The sequence below is a fragment of the Sphaerodactylus townsendi genome, linkage group LG10, assembly GCF_021028975.2.
Source record: "Sphaerodactylus townsendi isolate TG3544 linkage group LG10, MPM_Stown_v2.3, whole genome shotgun sequence".
Classification (NCBI taxonomy): domain Eukaryota; kingdom Metazoa; phylum Chordata; class Lepidosauria; order Squamata; family Sphaerodactylidae; genus Sphaerodactylus; species Sphaerodactylus townsendi.
This window is the reverse complement of record NC_059434.1, coordinates 73,336,258-73,355,257: the sequence shown is the minus strand read 5'-3', so window position 1 is coordinate 73,355,257 and position 19,000 is coordinate 73,336,258. Positions and strand designations below refer to the sequence as shown.

General features: G+C 42.1%; 1 protein-coding gene across 1 annotated transcript in view; it reads left to right on the top strand.

The window, feature by feature from the left end:
• The first annotated feature begins 1,201 nt into the window (after positions 1-1,201).
• The window catches only part of LOC125440107 (serine-rich coiled-coil domain-containing protein 1-like), a 129,074-nt gene continuing 111,275 nt past the window's right edge, over positions 1,202-19,000 (top strand). The window contains exon 1 of the mRNA XM_048509680.1: positions 1,202-1,241. Coding sequence (XP_048365637.1) covers positions 1,206-1,241 — 36 coding nt within the window. The 5' untranslated portion in view covers positions 1,202-1,205. The remainder of the gene's footprint in view (positions 1,242-19,000) is intronic.

Here is a 19,000-nt window from a genome sequence, read left to right as displayed (position 1 = left end):
ACCAGAAGTGCTCTCGCTTTCCCTGTGGAAAGCAAGAAGCATGTGCAGGGCACGAGGAAGTGCATTGGGACAAGAGATCTTGCCCCAACGTGCCTCCTGTCTTGGGACATAGCAAAGAGGACAAGATATTTTGCCCCAATGTGTTTCTGGTCCCATCACGCACCAGTGAATGGTGGTGAGAAACAAGTAAAAAAAAATGTAACCAAATACATATAAGGATGGATCAAGCCAGTTTTGCTATTTGATCTCCTCCAGTTCCCATTGTTAACCCCCACACATTTCCCATTGGTTTTGTCCACATAGGTCTCAAGATACCCAGCAGAGTAATTTTGGTGCTCAAAGGGGATACCCTCACTCCCTCTTTCGCCAGTTGAGAGTTGATCGGATCCAACTCATGATGGAGTCAATTCATAGGGAGCACGATATGAAGAGGACTAATAAAAGGAAACACTTCTTCACGCAACGTGTGATTGGTGTTTGGAATATGCTGCCACAGGAGGTGGTGATGGCCACTAACCTGGATAGCTTTAAAAGGGGCTTGGACAGATTTATGGAGAAGTCGATTTATGGCTACCAATCTTGATCCTCTTTGATCTGAGATTGCAAATGCCTTAACAGACCAGGTGCTCGGGAGCAACAGCCGCAGAAGGCCATTGCTTTCACCTCCTGCCTGTGAGCTCCCAAAGGCACCTGGTGGGCCACTGCGAGTAGCAGAGAGCTGGACTAGATGGACTCTGGTCTGATCCAGCTGGCTTGTTCTTATGTTCTTATGTTCTTAAGAGTGGGGAAATAGCCCCATCATATCTCCTTTCCACAACACACGCATTGCAGAACGCTGAAGGGAGAGGAAACCTGACTGTTGCATTAATTCTGTTAACTGTTGTAAATGCTTGAAAGCGAACAGGGCTTAACTATTTCAGTTAAGCAGCCAAACGAATGGAGTCTGTTTTCTTAAGGAGGCCACATTAATATGTAATTCATGCATTCTACTTTTTTCACCCAGCCTGATTTCTGACAAGTTTGAAAGTTCCTGTCATACGCTGTAATTCCTTTCCTTCTTCAGTAAACAACAAAATGCTTTATTTATCTGAAGTCTCTTCCTCCCTGGTGCCATCATTTCCCTGCCATTTTTATTTTGCTATGACTTGTGATGCTGACACCCTTCGCTCCAAAACCAAATGTGTTTTATTTACAGGGCACCACTTATGGAAGTGCTCCTGTTCCTTCTCGCAGGCAATTATGTGAGTCTCTTATAAATTCTGCTCTGTGTTGTAAAGATGACTATCTGTGTTCATGATGTGCTGTAGCATGGCATGCTGGTAGAGTTTCAACGCCCCGAGGCCAATATACAACCACTTAGTGTTGCATATTGCCTAACGTGTCTGTAGCAAATGGTTTCTGACGTGCCCTTCTTTCCTCGCTCATCTGTCCTTGTTCTGGTGCAGCTGTAAACCGAGGCTGCCTTGACAGAGTTGTGAGAGAAGTTAGGGAACTCCACAATGACTCAAAGTCGGGAAGGAAGGAAGATGCTCGCTTGAGTACCGCTATCATGTGTATCACAGAAGCTTACAGATGACCCCATCCCTAATTCTTCGCCAAACTGAAATGAGCGAATGCCCTCATTTCTTGTTTCATGTTAGGTTTTCTGTGTAGTTGCCCTTTGTCAGGCAAGCAAAATCCAAAATAATTGAGGAAGCTTTTTAAAAAAGTATAGAATGAGTTTCCACCCAAGGTGATGGCACCGTTACTACTTCTGAGCCATTGCTTCTGATTAACTTGTGAGGGAAAACGTAAGAAAAGACAGAATTGCAATAATAACCTGCCTAAATTTCTTCCCTCACCACCTACTTTCAGACAAAAAGGACAAAATGCTCAAGGTGGTGGAATTTGGTTTTCAGTTTTAATATCCACGATGAGAGTGCAGAGAGAGAGAGGGTGAGAAAGAGGTCTCTGGTACCCTTTCGATTTCCACAACTGAGATCTGTAGAAGTTCAATATGCAGAATCTCCAAAGTGCCATCAGGCTTTGAGATGAGGACTTTTCTGCATTGCCTCGAGTCTATCCTGTCTCTTTTCTGCCTTCCTCCATCCGACGGTCCATCTTTTCCACGTGCACATAACCAGCTACAGCAATGCACTGCATTCACGCTAATTGTGCAATACCATTCCAGTGATGACTGCCAGGTTGATTCCTCATCACATGCCATTGCTGGCCTCTTCACCAAGCACAGTCCAGTGGAAATAACGCTTTTATTTCACTGTTGCCAGTCTTGCCCATGTTGCTTGCATCACGTTCACTGAGGCTGCTACATGTATCAGTGGAGTACCAAGAGCTTAATCACATTTGTCTGCCGGTATGAGTTTTGTAAAAAGAGTGACAATGTAATAAGTATGATGATGGTCTATGTCTCGTGTTACTACTGGAAAGGTTTGCAATCTGTTCGGTGGGATTACCTGCTCCTACAAAACGAAGGATTGATTTTGCTCATGTTAATGAAGGTAGAATGTGGGGAGTGGCTCATTATTAAGTCGTGGCTTTTGAAATCCTGAAATAATGAAAGGAGCGGAATGTTCTAAGTAATATGTGATAGGTATATGATGTCCTCATAGTGGAGATGGTGACATTCCAAACTTCAGTGATTGTTGATGCTTCTTTCAGCGAAAGCCGAAACACTTAGCACTTGTTGGCAAAGATTTCATGGTCATCTCTGTCAGTCATTATAATTGATATATACCTATGCCTGTGGTGGTGAACCTTTGGCACTCCAGATGTGATGGACTAGAATTCCCATCAGCCAATTGGCCATGCTGGCAGGGGCTGATGGGAATTGTAGTCCATAACATCTGGAGTGCCAAAGGTTCGCCACCACTGACCTATGCGATATTTTTCCTACTATCACCTGGTAACTCCTGGCCCTATTGAAAGCTTTTTCCCCTATAAATAAATGCTAGGGTTTCTTCATTAAAAAAAACCTGTTTCCTAGATGTACAGCATACAGCAAGAATTGACTCTCTGGTCCTGCACTGTACCTTTCATTTAGAAGCACAATGAAATTCAACCAAGCAGAACCACAGAAAAGTAATCTGAGACCGTTGGAGAAACCGTTTCCTATGCTCACTTCCAAATCCTGTCCATCGATAACATGAAACACTGACATAATAAAAGGACTGGTGTGTATATAGTTGGGTAGCTCCAATCATCCTCCAAGTATCCTTCCTCCAGCTTAAAGAGACTTTTTCCAACGTTTTTCAATGGAAGAATTTCTTATGGTGGAGTAAGTCTTATAATGGAGGAAGGCTTCACACTTGAGCCAAAAGGAAAGATATGGTATAAAAATCTAAATAAATGGATAAACTTTGCTCACTGCAGTGGCTGGATAAGGCAGACATCACAATATACTATAGTATTAAATGGCAAAAAGTCCATTAATTATTTAGTGCATTATTTATTTAGTACCTTTTCCTCAAGGCAGCAGACATGATTCTGCTGGAACCAGAACTGAAGGCAGCAGACTCAGTTCTCCCCTTCTCCAGTTTTATTCTCATAAAAACCTTGTGACGTAAGTTAGGTTGAGAGGGTGTGACTGGCCCACAGTCACCCAGTGAACCAGAAATGCCATTTCACTCGACAGGCTTTCTGGATGGCTGTGTCACTCACAATACTGAAGATCAGCATCGAAAGGCAAGACGGGTGCAACCTTGTCGAGCCATGCCATAGGGCAGCGGTTCTCAACCTGTGGGTCGCAACCCCTTTGGGGGTCGAACAGCCCTTGCACAGGGGTCGCCTAAGACTCTCTGCATCAGTGTTCTCCATCTGTAAAATGGATAAATGTTAGGGTTGGGGGTCACCACAACATGAGGAACTGTATTAAAGGCTCGCGGCATTAGGAAGGTTGAGAACCACTGCCATAGGGAATATGAACCAATGCACTGGTGGCCTCGGTTTTGGGAGGTCCCCTCTGCGCTCACGATTTCCACCCTGCACAGACAAGGGCTTGTAAGATCTACAAATATGTATCCAAAATGAGCAGACAGATGTTGTCTGTTGTAAGTGAGGTTAAAGGCAACACTAGAATTGTAATGGTATCCAAGATACAGCCTGCTTATGCTCTCATTTTTGTTGTGAAAGGTTGCATGCCAACCCCAACCAATCTGCTTTAGACTGACTTTCCGTGTTATTAAGTGCTGGGAGAAAATACGAGAGCAACCCTAAGCAGGTCAACTCAGAATCCCAGCCAGACCTATTCAGTGGGGCTATTTCCAGGTAAGTATTTTTTTTTTCCGGACAGCACTGTAAGTCACATACATTCCTGCTTTGCCCATTACACTAAACAATTGGGTAGCATGATTCATTGAGCATCCTCTTTGGGTACTTCCTGATGAAATATATGCTGCCATATGGTGTTCAAGTTCTGGTGATTAGAACCCTGCATTATATTTCAACACATATACATCCCTGTTTGCTTCTCATATACCTCTCTAAGGTCTGGTAAATTTTGATTTTAGAACTTACTTTCCGCGGGTTGTTTTTTTTTAAGTGATCTTTCAACATCAGCAATTTTATTCGTTTTTTCCCAACATCACCTTCCTTGTGAGGTTTCCTAAGCAATGTTGTTATCAGCTGTGATAAATTACCTGGTAGTTAACCTGAAATGTTCATTCTCCCAGAAGCTGTACAAGTTTTTTCTCAGCTTTACCAAATATGAGCTGCCCGATGGCTCAGATCTTGCAAACTGATCTGACAAAACTTGCTAGCTAGTCCAGTTCAGCAAAGTTTTCTAACTAGCTGTAGAGGCTCCTTTGCCAGAATCTTTACAAGCAGATGACTAGATTTGTGAACAGATTTTGTGCTCACCCTTAAAGCTTATTTTCTCTGTGGGTAATATCATAGGGGAGAATGGGGCTGTAAAGATCAGGCTTGAGGGCAGTGGAGGAAAATGGTGTAACGGTGCTTGGGACCAGACTGTACATTTTCCTCTTTAGGGTTTTCAAAAGTTGGCTTTTTTGTATATCCGTATGTGTATTTGTGAGACTATCGCTTGCCTAAAAAATTGCTCTTAATGAAATGAATTTCATTTGGATATGACGGAACGTATTGAAGACATAAATCTTGTCTTTGAAAATGATACTCATCCTTGTTCCATAATTCATGATTATCAGAGAAAGTCGCACGATCGGTTTGTGTTCAGTATCTCTAATTATGTGTCTTTCCTTATGATGGGAGGGCCTTTCTGTTCTATCTGTCACTTTTTGACATAACGGTCCTTTCTGGAAACTTCTCTAATGGGATTTTCAAGAATAAAGTTTCTTCAGTCTTCTAATGTGATTGCTGCCATGAAGCAATCAGGGCTGAAAAACTTTTTCACTTGTGTCTTCAGCCTTACATAAGGTCTTACAGCTTGCAACCATGTAATGAATTAGAAATCAGGGAGAGAGTCCCTAGCCCCCTGTTGTCTTAGAGAGAGAGAGTACTAAACTATGAGTTTCTCTTTTGAGCAGTATGACTCATGTTGTGGAATCCCATCCATGGAGCAAAGCTGAACGAAGTTCCTAGTTGTCTCTGCCACAAATCCAGCAGGCATCTTTATTTATTTATTTATTTATTTATTTATTTATTTATTTATTTATTTATTTATTTATTTATTTATTTATTTATTTATTGTTTCGGCTTTTATACCGCCCCATCCCCGAGGGGCTCTGGGCGGTGTACATCAAAGCATAAATAAAATGAATTACTAAAATCTTTAAAACAGCGGTACAAACAATAATGATAGCTATATAGAGGCGTCCGGCCAACCCCACTTTAAGAATTCTCCCCAGGAAAAGGGGGGGAGGAGAGCGGCGAGTCATTTTAGATGGTGGCCTAGGTGGAAGGCCAACTTCCTTAAGCAAATCACTCTTTCTCAATCAAAACTTCCCATACACCATAGGGAATTAATAAAATATGGGGGGAGAACATAGCTCAGTGCATGTGAAAGAGCCCAAGTTCAGAGAAGATATCCCTGATATCTTATGCTAGAACGATCAAGTAGCAGGGAAATATCTTTTTCTGAGACCATAGAGAGTGGTTGCCTGTTGCTTTGGATAATATCAGACTACTAGATGGATCAATATTCCAGTTCCATACAAGGCAACTTCCTGTGCTTCTGAGTCAGCACCACATAGGCCAATTGGCCATGCTGGCAGGGGCTGATGGGAATTGTAGTCCATGACATCTGGAGTGCCAAAGGTTCGCCACCACTGACATAGGCACACTGTTCTGTTCCCCAAGTGAACTAATATCAGGTGCCTCACACTTGGACAGAACAGAATGTAAGATCCACAGACAAATGAGTAACAGTTCAAAAACGGTTTAATAGTATTGAAAGTTTAGAACTCTGACTCCTCCCATGAAGCCTAGCAAATAAAGAAAACTTGCTGTGCTGGAAACAATTGGAGATCATTTGAAGAGCTTGCAGGCACCAATTCTTCCTTAACTGATTCTAAGAAAGTCTGATCCGCTTGCGCTTCTTCTGAGTTCTCCCGGTGTCCTCTAGCTGGACTCTGTTTTTTTCCTGCAATTCTGTTGAAAATTGATTACTCAAAATACTATGGATCGCTAACACCTTATACGTCTGGGATATTGCTGTCCGCAGCCTTCCTCAAACACCTCAGATTAAACAAACTGAAAATACGCAGGGGCTTTGTATTCTTGCCAGCTGCAAAACTTTATGTTGCAAATCCCCTTTCCACTTTGATGAAGGATGCCTTTGGAATGAGTATGCTTAGCTTGTGGTGGCTTCAGATGTTGGAACTCTCAACCGTAACTTGTGCAAGTCTCAGTTGAAAGTATGGATTGACTCCTTGGCAAAGATTCCAGTATGGATTCCAGTAACTTTTTCATTGGAGAATTCCCCCCCTCCATAATCCTATTAAAGCTGATTGAAATGTGTTTTTATTTTGGGTGAATTCCCCCTTTTGATTTGTAAGGTTTGATAGAAAGAAGGTGGTGGTGGTGGGGGGGGGGGGGGGGGGCGGCCTAGTACAATGGAATAGGAAGAGATGATTTCAGGGTGCATATTTTTTTTCTTTAAACAAACTTTAGGTTCATTGCAAGCTGAGAATTAATTTTCAGGACTCTCTGTTCATTCTTGCTCCCATGGAAATCAAAGGATAATTTGCCATTAACATGAAGCATGTCCTCTTATCTCCCTAATACTAGACTAAATACATAGACCCCTCTAATTCCTCTCCCATCAGCCATTGTGTTCTTTCTAGTTTCCATAGAAACTGCTATTAGCAAAATGAAAGTTTTTAAACAGAGATTATTGTAAAGACACTGGAAATGTGAGAATATACTTGAACAGGTTTGGAACCTATTCATAAAAATGGTAGAATTTACCTTCAGTCTGAGGTTCTGTACTCCTGTTTGGTTTTGTTCATTAGAGTATTGTTGTGCTTTCTAAATCCCTCTTATTGGCCCTTGAAGGCAAACTAATTTAAAAATAAAATTGTGTTATATTCATCAAACAGGTTTTCATTTAGCGCTTCATGCTCCTTAAAATTAAATTTCCTCAGAAAATCAATGATTCATAATAAGGGAAGACACCATTTTGTTTAATCTGTACAATATCGGTATCTCATTCCCTTCCCCCTTTGTTTTTTTTAAAACCCTCTTTCTTGTATCTGTTGAAAAAATCTCTCTTTAAATGGTAACAGAAGTAGAAATAGCATTTAGAATCTGCAGACGAATTGTTCATTCTCTTAACTGTTTCCATGGATACAGGTATAACTTGGGTGAAAATGGAGTAAATCTGAGGGAGCAGTCTTAAAAAAAAAAAAGGACCAGAGAGGAATAAACGTTAATATGGGGCAAAAACAAAATCATGCATACAGTCATTTAAGGGACATCACTGCATTTTCTTTCAAACATTCATTTGAATTATTTTAAGGAATTCCATGAAGATGTAAGCTAAAATTATAAGCACTGTATGTGATATCTCATGAACACATAGGAGATTTTCAATTTTTAGGGAGCAAAGAGGTGTCAGAAGTGGCTTGTGGCCGTCCTGACTACTGGCCAGAGCTCTTAGATATCATTGACAATGCATCTGAACTAAGGGGATTATTTTATTTATTTGAAATATTTCATGCCATCTTTTTACCCAATGTTGGTCCACAAAGCAGCTACTTTTGGGGGGTGGGGGGAGCTGAATTTTTCAATTTGAATTCTTCAAATCCAGAGTTGAATCCAGACAAAATTTTCCCTCAGTGAAAGAGAGCTTTCCTGCCTCCCTGTTCTAACTGCAGCTCATTAATCTCTAGGAAATAATGCCCCAGAGGATAGGGCGTTCTGAGCAACAACATTAGGACTTCTGCAGTAGGAACGGGGAATTGGTGGAAATTACCATTGGTGCCAGGATTCAACCAACTCTCTGCAGATGCACGTTGAGAGAGAAGGGCCAGGGGATTGGACCAAAGTAGAGCAATGTGAGAGGACTTATTCTTTCTCTCCCCGTCAGACTTCAGGGTAGCTGGGTGCCGATACATTCTTAAAGGTAAAGGGCAGCTCTTCTACAGAAACCACTGGAGTTACCTCAGTAGTACAGACTTTGTTTTTTAAAAATAGTTTTTATTGTTTTGAACACATGGCAGAGAAAAAAATCAATAAACAAATCCATTGATTGAGATTATCATGTAATACAGTACAGACTTTGTGAAACATCCAGCTGTCTTTTTCTGTAAATAATATATTGAACAATTTGAGTGCTGTGTGGTTTCCCGGCTGTATGGCCGTGTTCTAGCAGCATTTCGCCTGCATCTGTGGCTGGCATCTTCAGAGGATGCAGGCGAAAAGTCAGGAGAGAATGCTGCTAGAACACAGCCATACAGCCCGGAAACCACACAGCACCCAAGTGATTCCGGCCGTGAAAGCCTTCGACAATATATTGAACAATTAATTTTAATTGTGTGGGCGGGGGTGGGGGAGGTTGACCTGGATGACCAGGGCTAGCCAGATTTTGTTACATCTGTTACATTTGCTACAGCTAAGCAGAGTTGGCCTTGGTACTCAGCTCAGAGACCACCAAAGAAGTCTGGATCTGCTATGCACAGGCAGGTAATAGCAAACCATGTCTATGTTGTGCCTTGACAAATCTGTGGAGTTGCCATAAGTTGATGGTGATTTGATGATACTTTCCATTGGGGGGCAAAACCCTCACAGCTACATGAACGCTGCCTCCACAAATACTTCCATGATTTACAGTAAGTCTTACTTCCATGACTTACAGTAAGACTTACAGTAGGAGCAGCAGTGGCGTAGGAGGTTAAGAGCTCATGTATCTAATCTGGAGGAACCGAGTTTGATTCCCAGCTCTGCCGCCTGAGCTGTGGAGACTTATCTGGGGAATTCAGATTAGCCTGCACACTCCCACACACGCCAGCTGGGTGACCTTGGGCTAGTCACAGCTTCTCGGAGCTCTCTCAGCCCCACCTACCTCACAGGGTGTTTGTTGTGAGGGGGAAAGGGCAAGGAGATTGTAAGTCCCTTTGAGTCTCCTGCAGGAGAGAAAGGGGGGATATAAATCCAAACTCTCTTCTTCTTCTTCTTCCTCTTCTTCTTCTTCTTCTTCTTCTTCTTCTTCTTCTTCTTCTTCTTCTTCTTCTTCTTCTTCTTCTTCTTCTTCTTCTTCTTCTTCTTCTTCTTCTTCTTCTTCTTCTAATATTTACAGGGTTTTTTTTAATTATACATTCCAAGACAAATATATTTTTGCCCAATATTTCCAAACTGGCTTATATCAACGGGACAACAATATCATGTAACAGAACCGTTATAGTTTTTGCTGTAAAGGCACATATGAAGGATATTCAATTCATACTGCTGAGAAAATAGCACAGGAATTCCCCTGGTATCCCTTCCCCTTCCATCAGCTTCGTTCTTGGTAGGCACGTAATTTTATTTTTTTTTGAACTACAATCACAAAAGCAATGATAAAGAAAAGGAAGTAGCTAGTTACTAGTCAATTTCTGGGATTCCATAATACTACATGGGCCATAAGGTTACAGAACAGAAAGTAATGTTATATTTGAAAAGCAGCAGTTTTCAAACATAATAGGCCAATCCACAGGAAATTAGGTGTACCTAAACTGCATGAAATGAAGGAGTCTTAAAAATATCAAGCTGCCCCTGAACTGTATCTTTAATACTCATTGTATACTTTCTTTTGAAACTGCATCATGCAAAATTGAGCGCATTTTACAGTCTAACAATATAAGGCAAAAAGTGGTTGCGATGTTCTTCTGAAAGCTTATCTGACGGTAAAGCAGAATAAAAAAAAGGATGTGGTATTATTCTTGGAATTTCTGCACAGAAAGTGTGTCTTGTATAGGATCCAGTGTGAAAGTCCTGACAATTGTAACCTCCTGCTGGTACTGGGACTCAAGAAGCTGCTGAAGTTCATAGTCCAGTGATGGCGAACCTATGGCACGGGTGCCAGAGGTGGCACTCGGAGCCCTCTCTGTGGCCACGCGTACACAGAGTTCGTCATGTGGGGGGTGGAAAATCACCCCCCCCACACACACACACATCTAGGCTGGCCTGGGACACCGCGGTGAGCAGGAAGGACTCAGCTGGCGGGTCTGTGCTCCGAGTGGCTGCTGCCCGTGTGTGTGTGTGTGTGTGCAGAGGAGACAGAGATGCTAGAGAGGCACAGAGCGGTGCGCACGGGACTTGCTGGAGGCTAGAGCAGGCTGGCCCCTGCTCGAGCAGGTGGGGCGGAGGAAGAGGGAGCCAACCGTTTTTTTCTAAACTAAAACCTCAGCATTCAGGTTAAATTGCCAGGTTGGCACTTTGCGATAAATAAGTGGCGTCTGGGTTGTAATTTGGGCACTCGGTCTCAAAAAGGTTCGCCATCACTGTCATAGTCTGTGCTTGGAGTATGATGTTTGGCAACTTGTAATTTTTAATATAAAGGTTTTTTAATATAAAGGTAAGAAATGCAATGCCATATTCTTGGACTGTATTTTGAAAAAAAAAACTCCAGAAGTCAGTGAAAGAGGAGAGAATTTTACTTCCTGCTGCCAGTAGACAAGAGGAAAGGTGGGAGTTCCTAGTCTAGAACAAGCTCAGGAAGAAGAGTTTGGATTTATACCCCACTTTTCTCTCCTGTAAGGAGTCTCAAAGCAGCTTACAAACTCCTTTCCCTTCCTCTCCCCGCAACAGGCACCTTGTGGGATAAGTGGGGCTGAGAGAGTTCAGGGAGAACTGTGACTAGCCCAAGGTCACCTAGCAAGCTTCATGTGGAAGAGTGGGGAAACAAATCCAGTTCACCAGATTAGAGTTCACTGTTCATGTGGAGTGGGGCATCAAACCAGTAGGTTAGAGTCCACCACCCTTAACCATAATCTTGACTGCTTAGAGTCCACCTGTTGTTAACCACTATACCATGCTGACTCTCCCATTGGTCATGTTTATAAGGTTTAAACTACTGGGATGTTCCCATCAAGTAGCATTGAGATTAAAGGCTCCCAGCTTCAATACTGAGTACATTTCTCTAGCACATTTTTAATTTGATTGCTTAATGTTATGACATTTATCTCACAGATTTTGTATCTTTTATTCTGTACCAAAGCAATTGGATATTTGGAAAAGTGTAGCAGTGTAGAATTTCATGGATGATGAAAAAGGTCATTTCTTTCTAGGGGTAGCCGGAGCTTTTTGCAAAACCGGACAAGCAAATGCCCTGATCAGAAATTAGTTCATTCCAATTTTAGGACCTTTCTAGTAAATTTAATTAGTCAGTCTCACTCTCTCTCTGTATGTATGTATATTATCTCAGGCAAGCGCAAGCATTTCAAGCTGTAGAACTTTTTATATGTATATACTATAGAGAGAGATAAACGATTATGACCACGCACAGATATTACTACATGTTGAAAAGTGCACTGCGATACAATCAAATGTGCAACCATCTTTGACATGAGGGAATAGCAAATCTAGGCAAAGAGAGTGCCTTGCCAATAGTCCAGAGTGCAATTCCAATGCTATTTCTGCCCTTCATGCTGGTTCAGCTGCCTCGTATTGTCTACAATAAAACAGCAATAAAATAAGCAATAAACTAGCTGTGTGTCTTTTGACACGGACAGCAATGGTGTATAAAGTGAGCCCATGCTGTCAATGGTAATATAAAAAAGGCCAATTGTAAAGCTGTTTCTGCCCTTCATGCTTCTCAGCTGCTGTTTATTGTGAGGGATATCCTTTTCACTGCATGTAATGACATGCATACTGAACCCTCTGAGGCGTAATGGCTATTTCCCCCCCTGGATTTGACACAACATTGTTTAGGCAAAGACAGGTTTCTGTATTCTAAAATGCCCAGATACCTAATAAAGAGCTGGGCAAAGGAATATAAACTTGCTTAGGCACTTCTCCGTAGGTTCTGACCCTTGACCTGGAAATGAAAATGCCCTCACTATCACCACTGCTGCTTCGTCAAGGGATCAAGACTTGATTCAAACACTTCATTTTGATGTTTTTTCTTGTGAGAAATGAACGCATGGATTTTTTTACTTTTGTACCTTTTTCCGTTTCCTCACAATGAATGGTAAACATTCACTCATTTTCAATGTTATTTGTGCATCAATTGTATAAAGTGGTGTCAAGATACCATTAAAGAAGTAGAGGCACCCCCAGCAGTAAAAATGAGGTGGAATGAAAGAAATAATTATAACAATACATCAAATCAAAAGGAAATGGAAATGGCCTTTGAGCTCCATTTCTCTTAACCAACTGCTGGCATTTAACCTTTGTGTATATTCAGCAGCGTACACAGTTGCTCTCCAGGGAGATTAATCTCTGTATTCTGGACATGAGCTGTAATTCCAGAGGATCCCCAAGTCCCACTTAGACACTGTGCATTAAAAAGGTTTTTTTGTATGATTAGCTGCACCAGATCAGTTCAAATAGCTCAACCTAGTCCAGTCTTATCAGAGCTTGGAAATTAAGCAGGGTCAGCCATGGTCAGTACTTGGATGGAAGATGACTAAGGAAAACAGGGGTTGCCTTAACCTCAGTTTAAAAGCACTGTGTACATGCGGAGCAGTCCTCTGGGGAGTGATTCAAGATTTGAAAAAGGGTTTTCTGTTATCAATCTCACCCTGATCTAGTTGGCCCAGGTTATCCCCATTTTGTCAAATCCTGGAAACTAAGCAGGGTTGGCCCTGGTTAGACTTGGATAGGAAAGGAGGCTGCCAATGAAGACCAGGGTTGCTATTTAGAGGTATGCAATGGCATACCTCTTCTTAACTCATTCCTTGAAAACCCTACGAGGTTAGTAGCAACTTGATGGTGTTGGTAAATATGCCTGTTTGAATCTATATCCTTCTGAAAACAATGCAGTTCAGATAGATGGCACCTGCATCTGAATGTGAGTTCCAAGGGACATACTCATTGCCAGCAAGGGCTTTAGAGCCATCATTCCTACCTACTGCAAAGGGAGCAGCAGTGGCGTAGGAGGTTAAGAGCTTGTGTATCTAATCTGGAGGAACCGGGTTTGATTCCCAGCTCTGCCGCCTGAGCTGTGGAGGCTTATCTGGGGAATTCAGATTAGCCTGTACACTCCCACATATGCCAGCTGGGTGACCTTGGGCTAGTCACAGCTTCTCAGAGCTCTCTTAGCCCCACCTACCTCACAGGGTGTTTGTTGTGAGGGGGGAAGGGCAAGGAGATTGTAAGCCCCTTTGAGTCTCCTGCAGGAGAGAAAGGGGGGATATAAATTCAAACTCTTCTTCTTCTTCTTCTTCTTCTTCTTCTTCTTCTTCTTCTTCTTCTTCTTCTTCTTCTTCTTCTTCATTAACTTGACACTTGTGGATCCTGATTCAAAAAACCAATAAGCATAAGCATAAGCATTTTATTGTCGTTGTGCACGCATAACAAAATTTACAATATGTGAGCTGGTGTTTCCTATCTATGCAGTGTGGAACGACATTAATTGGTTAAGTTATCTTAAACAACATTTTAGAGAAAAGTTGTGATATATGCATTATAAAACGAGATAGTTGTCATCATCACCAACAACTATGCAAGGAAGCTGACAAATGTAAGCAAAATTAAAAGCCCAGATCCAAGTTGGGAATTTTTTGAAGATTTGGGGATGATGCCTGGAGAAGACCAAGACCTCAGTGAGGTTCAAGGCCATAGAGTCCACCCACCAAAGCTGGGGACTTGCCAGCCTTACATTCATCCTTGTGCTTCAAGAAAGGACAGAGTGCCATTTGAAATCGCTTTTGCAAGGAAAATAATTTAGTGGTAACTTTGTGCTAAACAGCATTTGTGCAGGAGCAAAGCTTGGTGTGTTATACTCTTCCTACAACAAAATGCATTTGCTTTAGCATTCTTTCCAGGATCCTGCACCCGATGCTCGTGAACGTCTGTGAGCTTCTGATTAGCTTCACGGAAGCCATGTTACAGATTCTTCTCCAAATGCTGCTTCCTGTACTCATTTGCTTTGCTGGTGTGCGGTCTAGTCATCTTTTCATGTAACACATTTCATAAACTTCAGACGTAGTTTTACATTTGTAAGCAGTAGATGGGGGGAAGGGGGAAATTAGGCTAATGATATTGTTGCCTAATGGACTGGAAGGTCACGGAAGGATAATAGATTACTTTTCTGAAAAAGAAGAAAAGGGAAAAAAAGCTTAATTGAATATTTATTGAGTAAAACAGAATGGACTCCTCAGAGCTGTTACACTCTATCAAGTATGGGATATATGGTTTAACAATCTGCCTCATTAAGGAATTATGCAGTAGGTAGGAATGATGGCTCTAAAGCCCTTGCTGGCAATGAGTATTTGTTTTATATCTGGAAGAGTGGATTATGTTAAGAGCAAGACAAAGAAGAAACTTAAATACCTTGATCTATCTTTGACACATACTGTGCTTTCCTTGGCTGTGTGCAATGAGATTACAGCACCATAAATGCCTGTGGTGAGAGCTCTCTGAGATTTTATGGTTATTGTACTTCTGGTGGTAAACGGAGTCCTTTGCTTGAACACCAATGAAGCTCTCTTCCTTGGGTGCTGTGTGGTTTCCGGGCTGTATGGCCGTGTTCTAGCAGCATTCTCTCCTGACGTTTCTCTTCCGCTGACTCAAACCACTGGTCCATCATAGGGAGTCTCGTCTACCCAGACCAACTGCATCTCTCCAAAGTCTCCAGTAAAGGTCGTATCATCCGCTACCTGAACTTTTTTTTAATAACTGGAGATGCTGGGCACTGAACCTGGAATCTTCTGTATGCAAGGCAGATGCTCTTCCACTAAGCCACAGGTCCTCCTAAGCTCATTAGCCGTAGATTCCCACCCTGAGCCAGAAGCAACACAGGATGGGTGTCTCCTCTTGCTTTTGGGAATTACCTCAGATCTTTTGGTCCTTTCTAGGAACTTTGAGGCTGCTTTGTGTCTACTTTTAAAGCCCACTTTACTCACAGTCAAAGGAGAACTGCTTAACCTTCTAGGGATGCAGAATTGCAAATGCCCTTCAAAGGCTATTAAAATAAATCGGCTTAGAAAGGTGTGCCTTGACTTCAGGCAGCTAAGTCCTAAGTCCCGTTGAGTCGGATTCTCACGACTACTCCTTTGTGTAGCTGCTTACTTTATTTTTCTTTTAAATCCAGGTTGTGCACACCTAGGAATCAATTTCTGGGACTGTGCAATTGGGTGTGCCCCTTTCCATACTATTGGCGGTACATATATTGCCACCTTTGCAGGAGGATTTATTTATTTATCCAGTGTATGGGTTGGCTTTCCAAATTACCGGTACATAACGAATATGTAATAAATGTTGGGATTGGAATATCCATTTGGATCGCTTTGAATCACCTGAGTCACATTTCTGGATTCACAGGTGTCGTATTTGTAGTCTTCTTAAGATGCTCGTTTTTGAGCCAGTCCCAAGTCAGTGATTCCAGGTATCTCTAATATTTGTAAGACCTTCCCATTCATTGATGTTAAAATCAGCATCAAAGCCAATTTTACAACCAAAGTTATAGTGGAACTTTGTCACCATCTGAATCTCTTAGTAATGGTCATCTCACCAAAAACAATGTCCTATACGCATTCTCTTTGCATCGTGTGCATAAACCCCAAACAGCAGTCATTTCTATCTGATAAGAGCCAGGATATATTGTTGGTTGCAGGATGTCTTTCCTGGATTAAAAACCCCCCAAAGATCTGATGTGAACATTGAAGGTGAACCTTCTCAGATTGCTTTGTTGGCAGATGGAAGGGATTCATGTCTCATTACCGTAGGCAAGATGCAGAGACCACAGGTGTAATAGATCAGTGTGTTGGTAATTATTTTGGCATTCATCTGTACATCAGGTGTGAGTCTGCAAAAAACTGAAGGCTATTTCCTCAATATGAAGGTGTGATCTGTTTTCAGTTGGCACGTGCACAATCTCTATGATACAAGTGCTTCACTAGGGTTATTGTCTAAAGCTCTCTTCTTGGGCTGTTGTGTAGCACGTTGTTCCATAACCACAGTTTTGGTAATGCTAAGCATGAGGCAAAACATTTAGCTTGTATATGAAATATTGTAGAGAGCCAGCAGGAGCCGTGTGGCATAGTGCTTGCACTGCCACTCTCACAGTCAGGAGTTCGAGCCCCCTGTGGGTCAGATATCCTGGCAGCGGGCTCATGGTCAACTCAGCCAGCCATCCAGTCCTTGGTCGGTAAATGAGTACCTAGCACATAGCTAGGGGGTAAAAATAGCTGGGGAAAGCAATGGCAAACTACCCCACAAAAATGGCTTGCTTATGAAATCACTGCTTGCAATGGTACCCCAGGGTCGAACACGGCTGAAGGGAAAACTTTACCTTTACCTTAGAGAGCCAGCATGGTGTAATAGTTAAGAGCAGCAGGACTCTGATATAGAGAACCAGGTTTGTTTCCCCGCTCTTCTACCTGAAGCCTGCTGTGTAACCTTGGACTAGTCACAATTCTTTCAGAACTCTTTCTGTCTGTGCAGAGGCAGGCAATGGCAAATGTCTCTTGTTTTGAGTACCTCTTGAGAGCCAGCGTGGTGTAATAGTTACACATCCACACACACAAAACATAGTATATGTAGGTTTGTAGTTCATATTCTGCCACAGTCAGATTGCACAACAAGCTAAGATCAACCAGAGGTATTCAAGAATCAAACTTGTAGCTGAGCTGTCTCATGTGCCTGCCTCCTCCTTCATCCCTTCACTTTCTCCTGATTAGACACTAACTTTGGACAATGGTAATGAATAGAAGTGATGTCCTTGCAGGTAAAGTGGAGTTAGCCCCCCCTTGCCACAAATGTGATTCTAAACCTGGGTTAAATTCTAGCTTAGAATCTTGTTCATGAATGCATTTATTTAGATTCTGGTAGTTAGCCATGTTGGTCTGAAGCAGCAGAAAAAAAGTTTTGAGTTCTGTAGCACCTTTAAGACCATTAATGTATTTGTTTAGTGATTTATGCCCAGCTATGGGAACCCAAAGGGGCTTATAACACCATTTTCCCCTCATCCATTTCACCGTTACAACCATCCTGTAAATTAGATTAGGCTGATATAGGTCGAATCCCCACTACCGTCTTAGCCAGGTTTCAGAACACAAACTAAACAGGTTTGAGGGACTACTTCCCTGGTCGAATCCCCACTACCGTCTTAGCCAGGTTTCAGAACACAAATGACCTCAAACCTGGTTAGTTTGCGTTCTGAAACCTGGCTAAGACGGTAGTGGGGATTCGGCCGGGGAGGCCGTCCCTCAAACCTGGTTGGTTTGTGTTCTGAAACCTGGCTAAGACGGTAGTGGGGAATTCGACCATAGAATGGTTGACCCAATGAACTTCTGTGGTAGACTGGAAAATTTATCAGGATCCACTATACCACACTGGCATTCTTAATTGTGGGTGGGGAAAAATAATTCTGGTTCATTCATGTATCTGCACTGAAACCACAGTTTCTTCGTCATTCTCAGCTTCAGAAAGGAGAGGTAAGAAAGAGGCATGTATGAATAAAGCAACAATCCAGGCTTACGCACATGCCAACTTAATGTTGGCTTGTGAAGTCTTAAAGGTGTATTCTGGAACAATGAATCATCTCTTGAGAACAGTTTCTGAATAATTAGATTCTGCAGTTTCTTTTATGACTGTGGAATTTTATGGACAGTCCTTTATGAAGTTTTGTAGATGACTGTCCTGTGAGCAACAGCCATGGTCTTATGTGTCTTATGAGATCATTCCATAATCAAGATGTTTTACATTTTGATCTCGGCTGATCAACTATCTCCTGTAGGTGTAGAACTTGTAGATTATGGCTGTATTATGCAAAGAGTGCTGTTGTGTGCAATGTACCTGAGCTGGCCCCCTAAAGGTGAATAATCACACACACACACACACACACACACACACACACACACACACACACACACACACACACAAAAGAATCAAGGAGATCAGAAGCATGAGATGTGTAGAGTTTTTGGAAAGTAGTATTTGTCAATTTATGTATAAATACAACTTATATTTCCAGTTCCTATAGAACAGATCTTTCCATAAAACCTAAAATAAAATGGAAATGCTGCCTGTTTTATTGAGTGCTCACTGAATTTTAAGCATAGTACTAAAGCTTTTCATTTCAAACGTCAGACTCTAAATTCCTCCATCATTCTTAACTTTGTCAAAATTGCTGTTTTTCTTCCCAGCTATTACTTTTTTAAAAACATAAAAGTGAGGATATAGGGGACCAAATCTATATTAAAATTCATCCCAATTTTGTTTCAGAGGTAGTTGAGCAGAAAAAGCTCAGGACCCCAGACTTACCCGGGGCCTTGTTTGCGGGCCCATGGCAGGGGAGGGGAAGGTGGCTTTCTTGGTGAGGGCATCTGCCATGTGATGTTTGGCCAAACAGGGAAAGTGGTAATTGGCTCTGGCTGCCTGGTCCTTCTTCTGGTTTGAGTGACCTTCTTCCAGGGACATGTCCAGCATGGGGTATACCCTCACC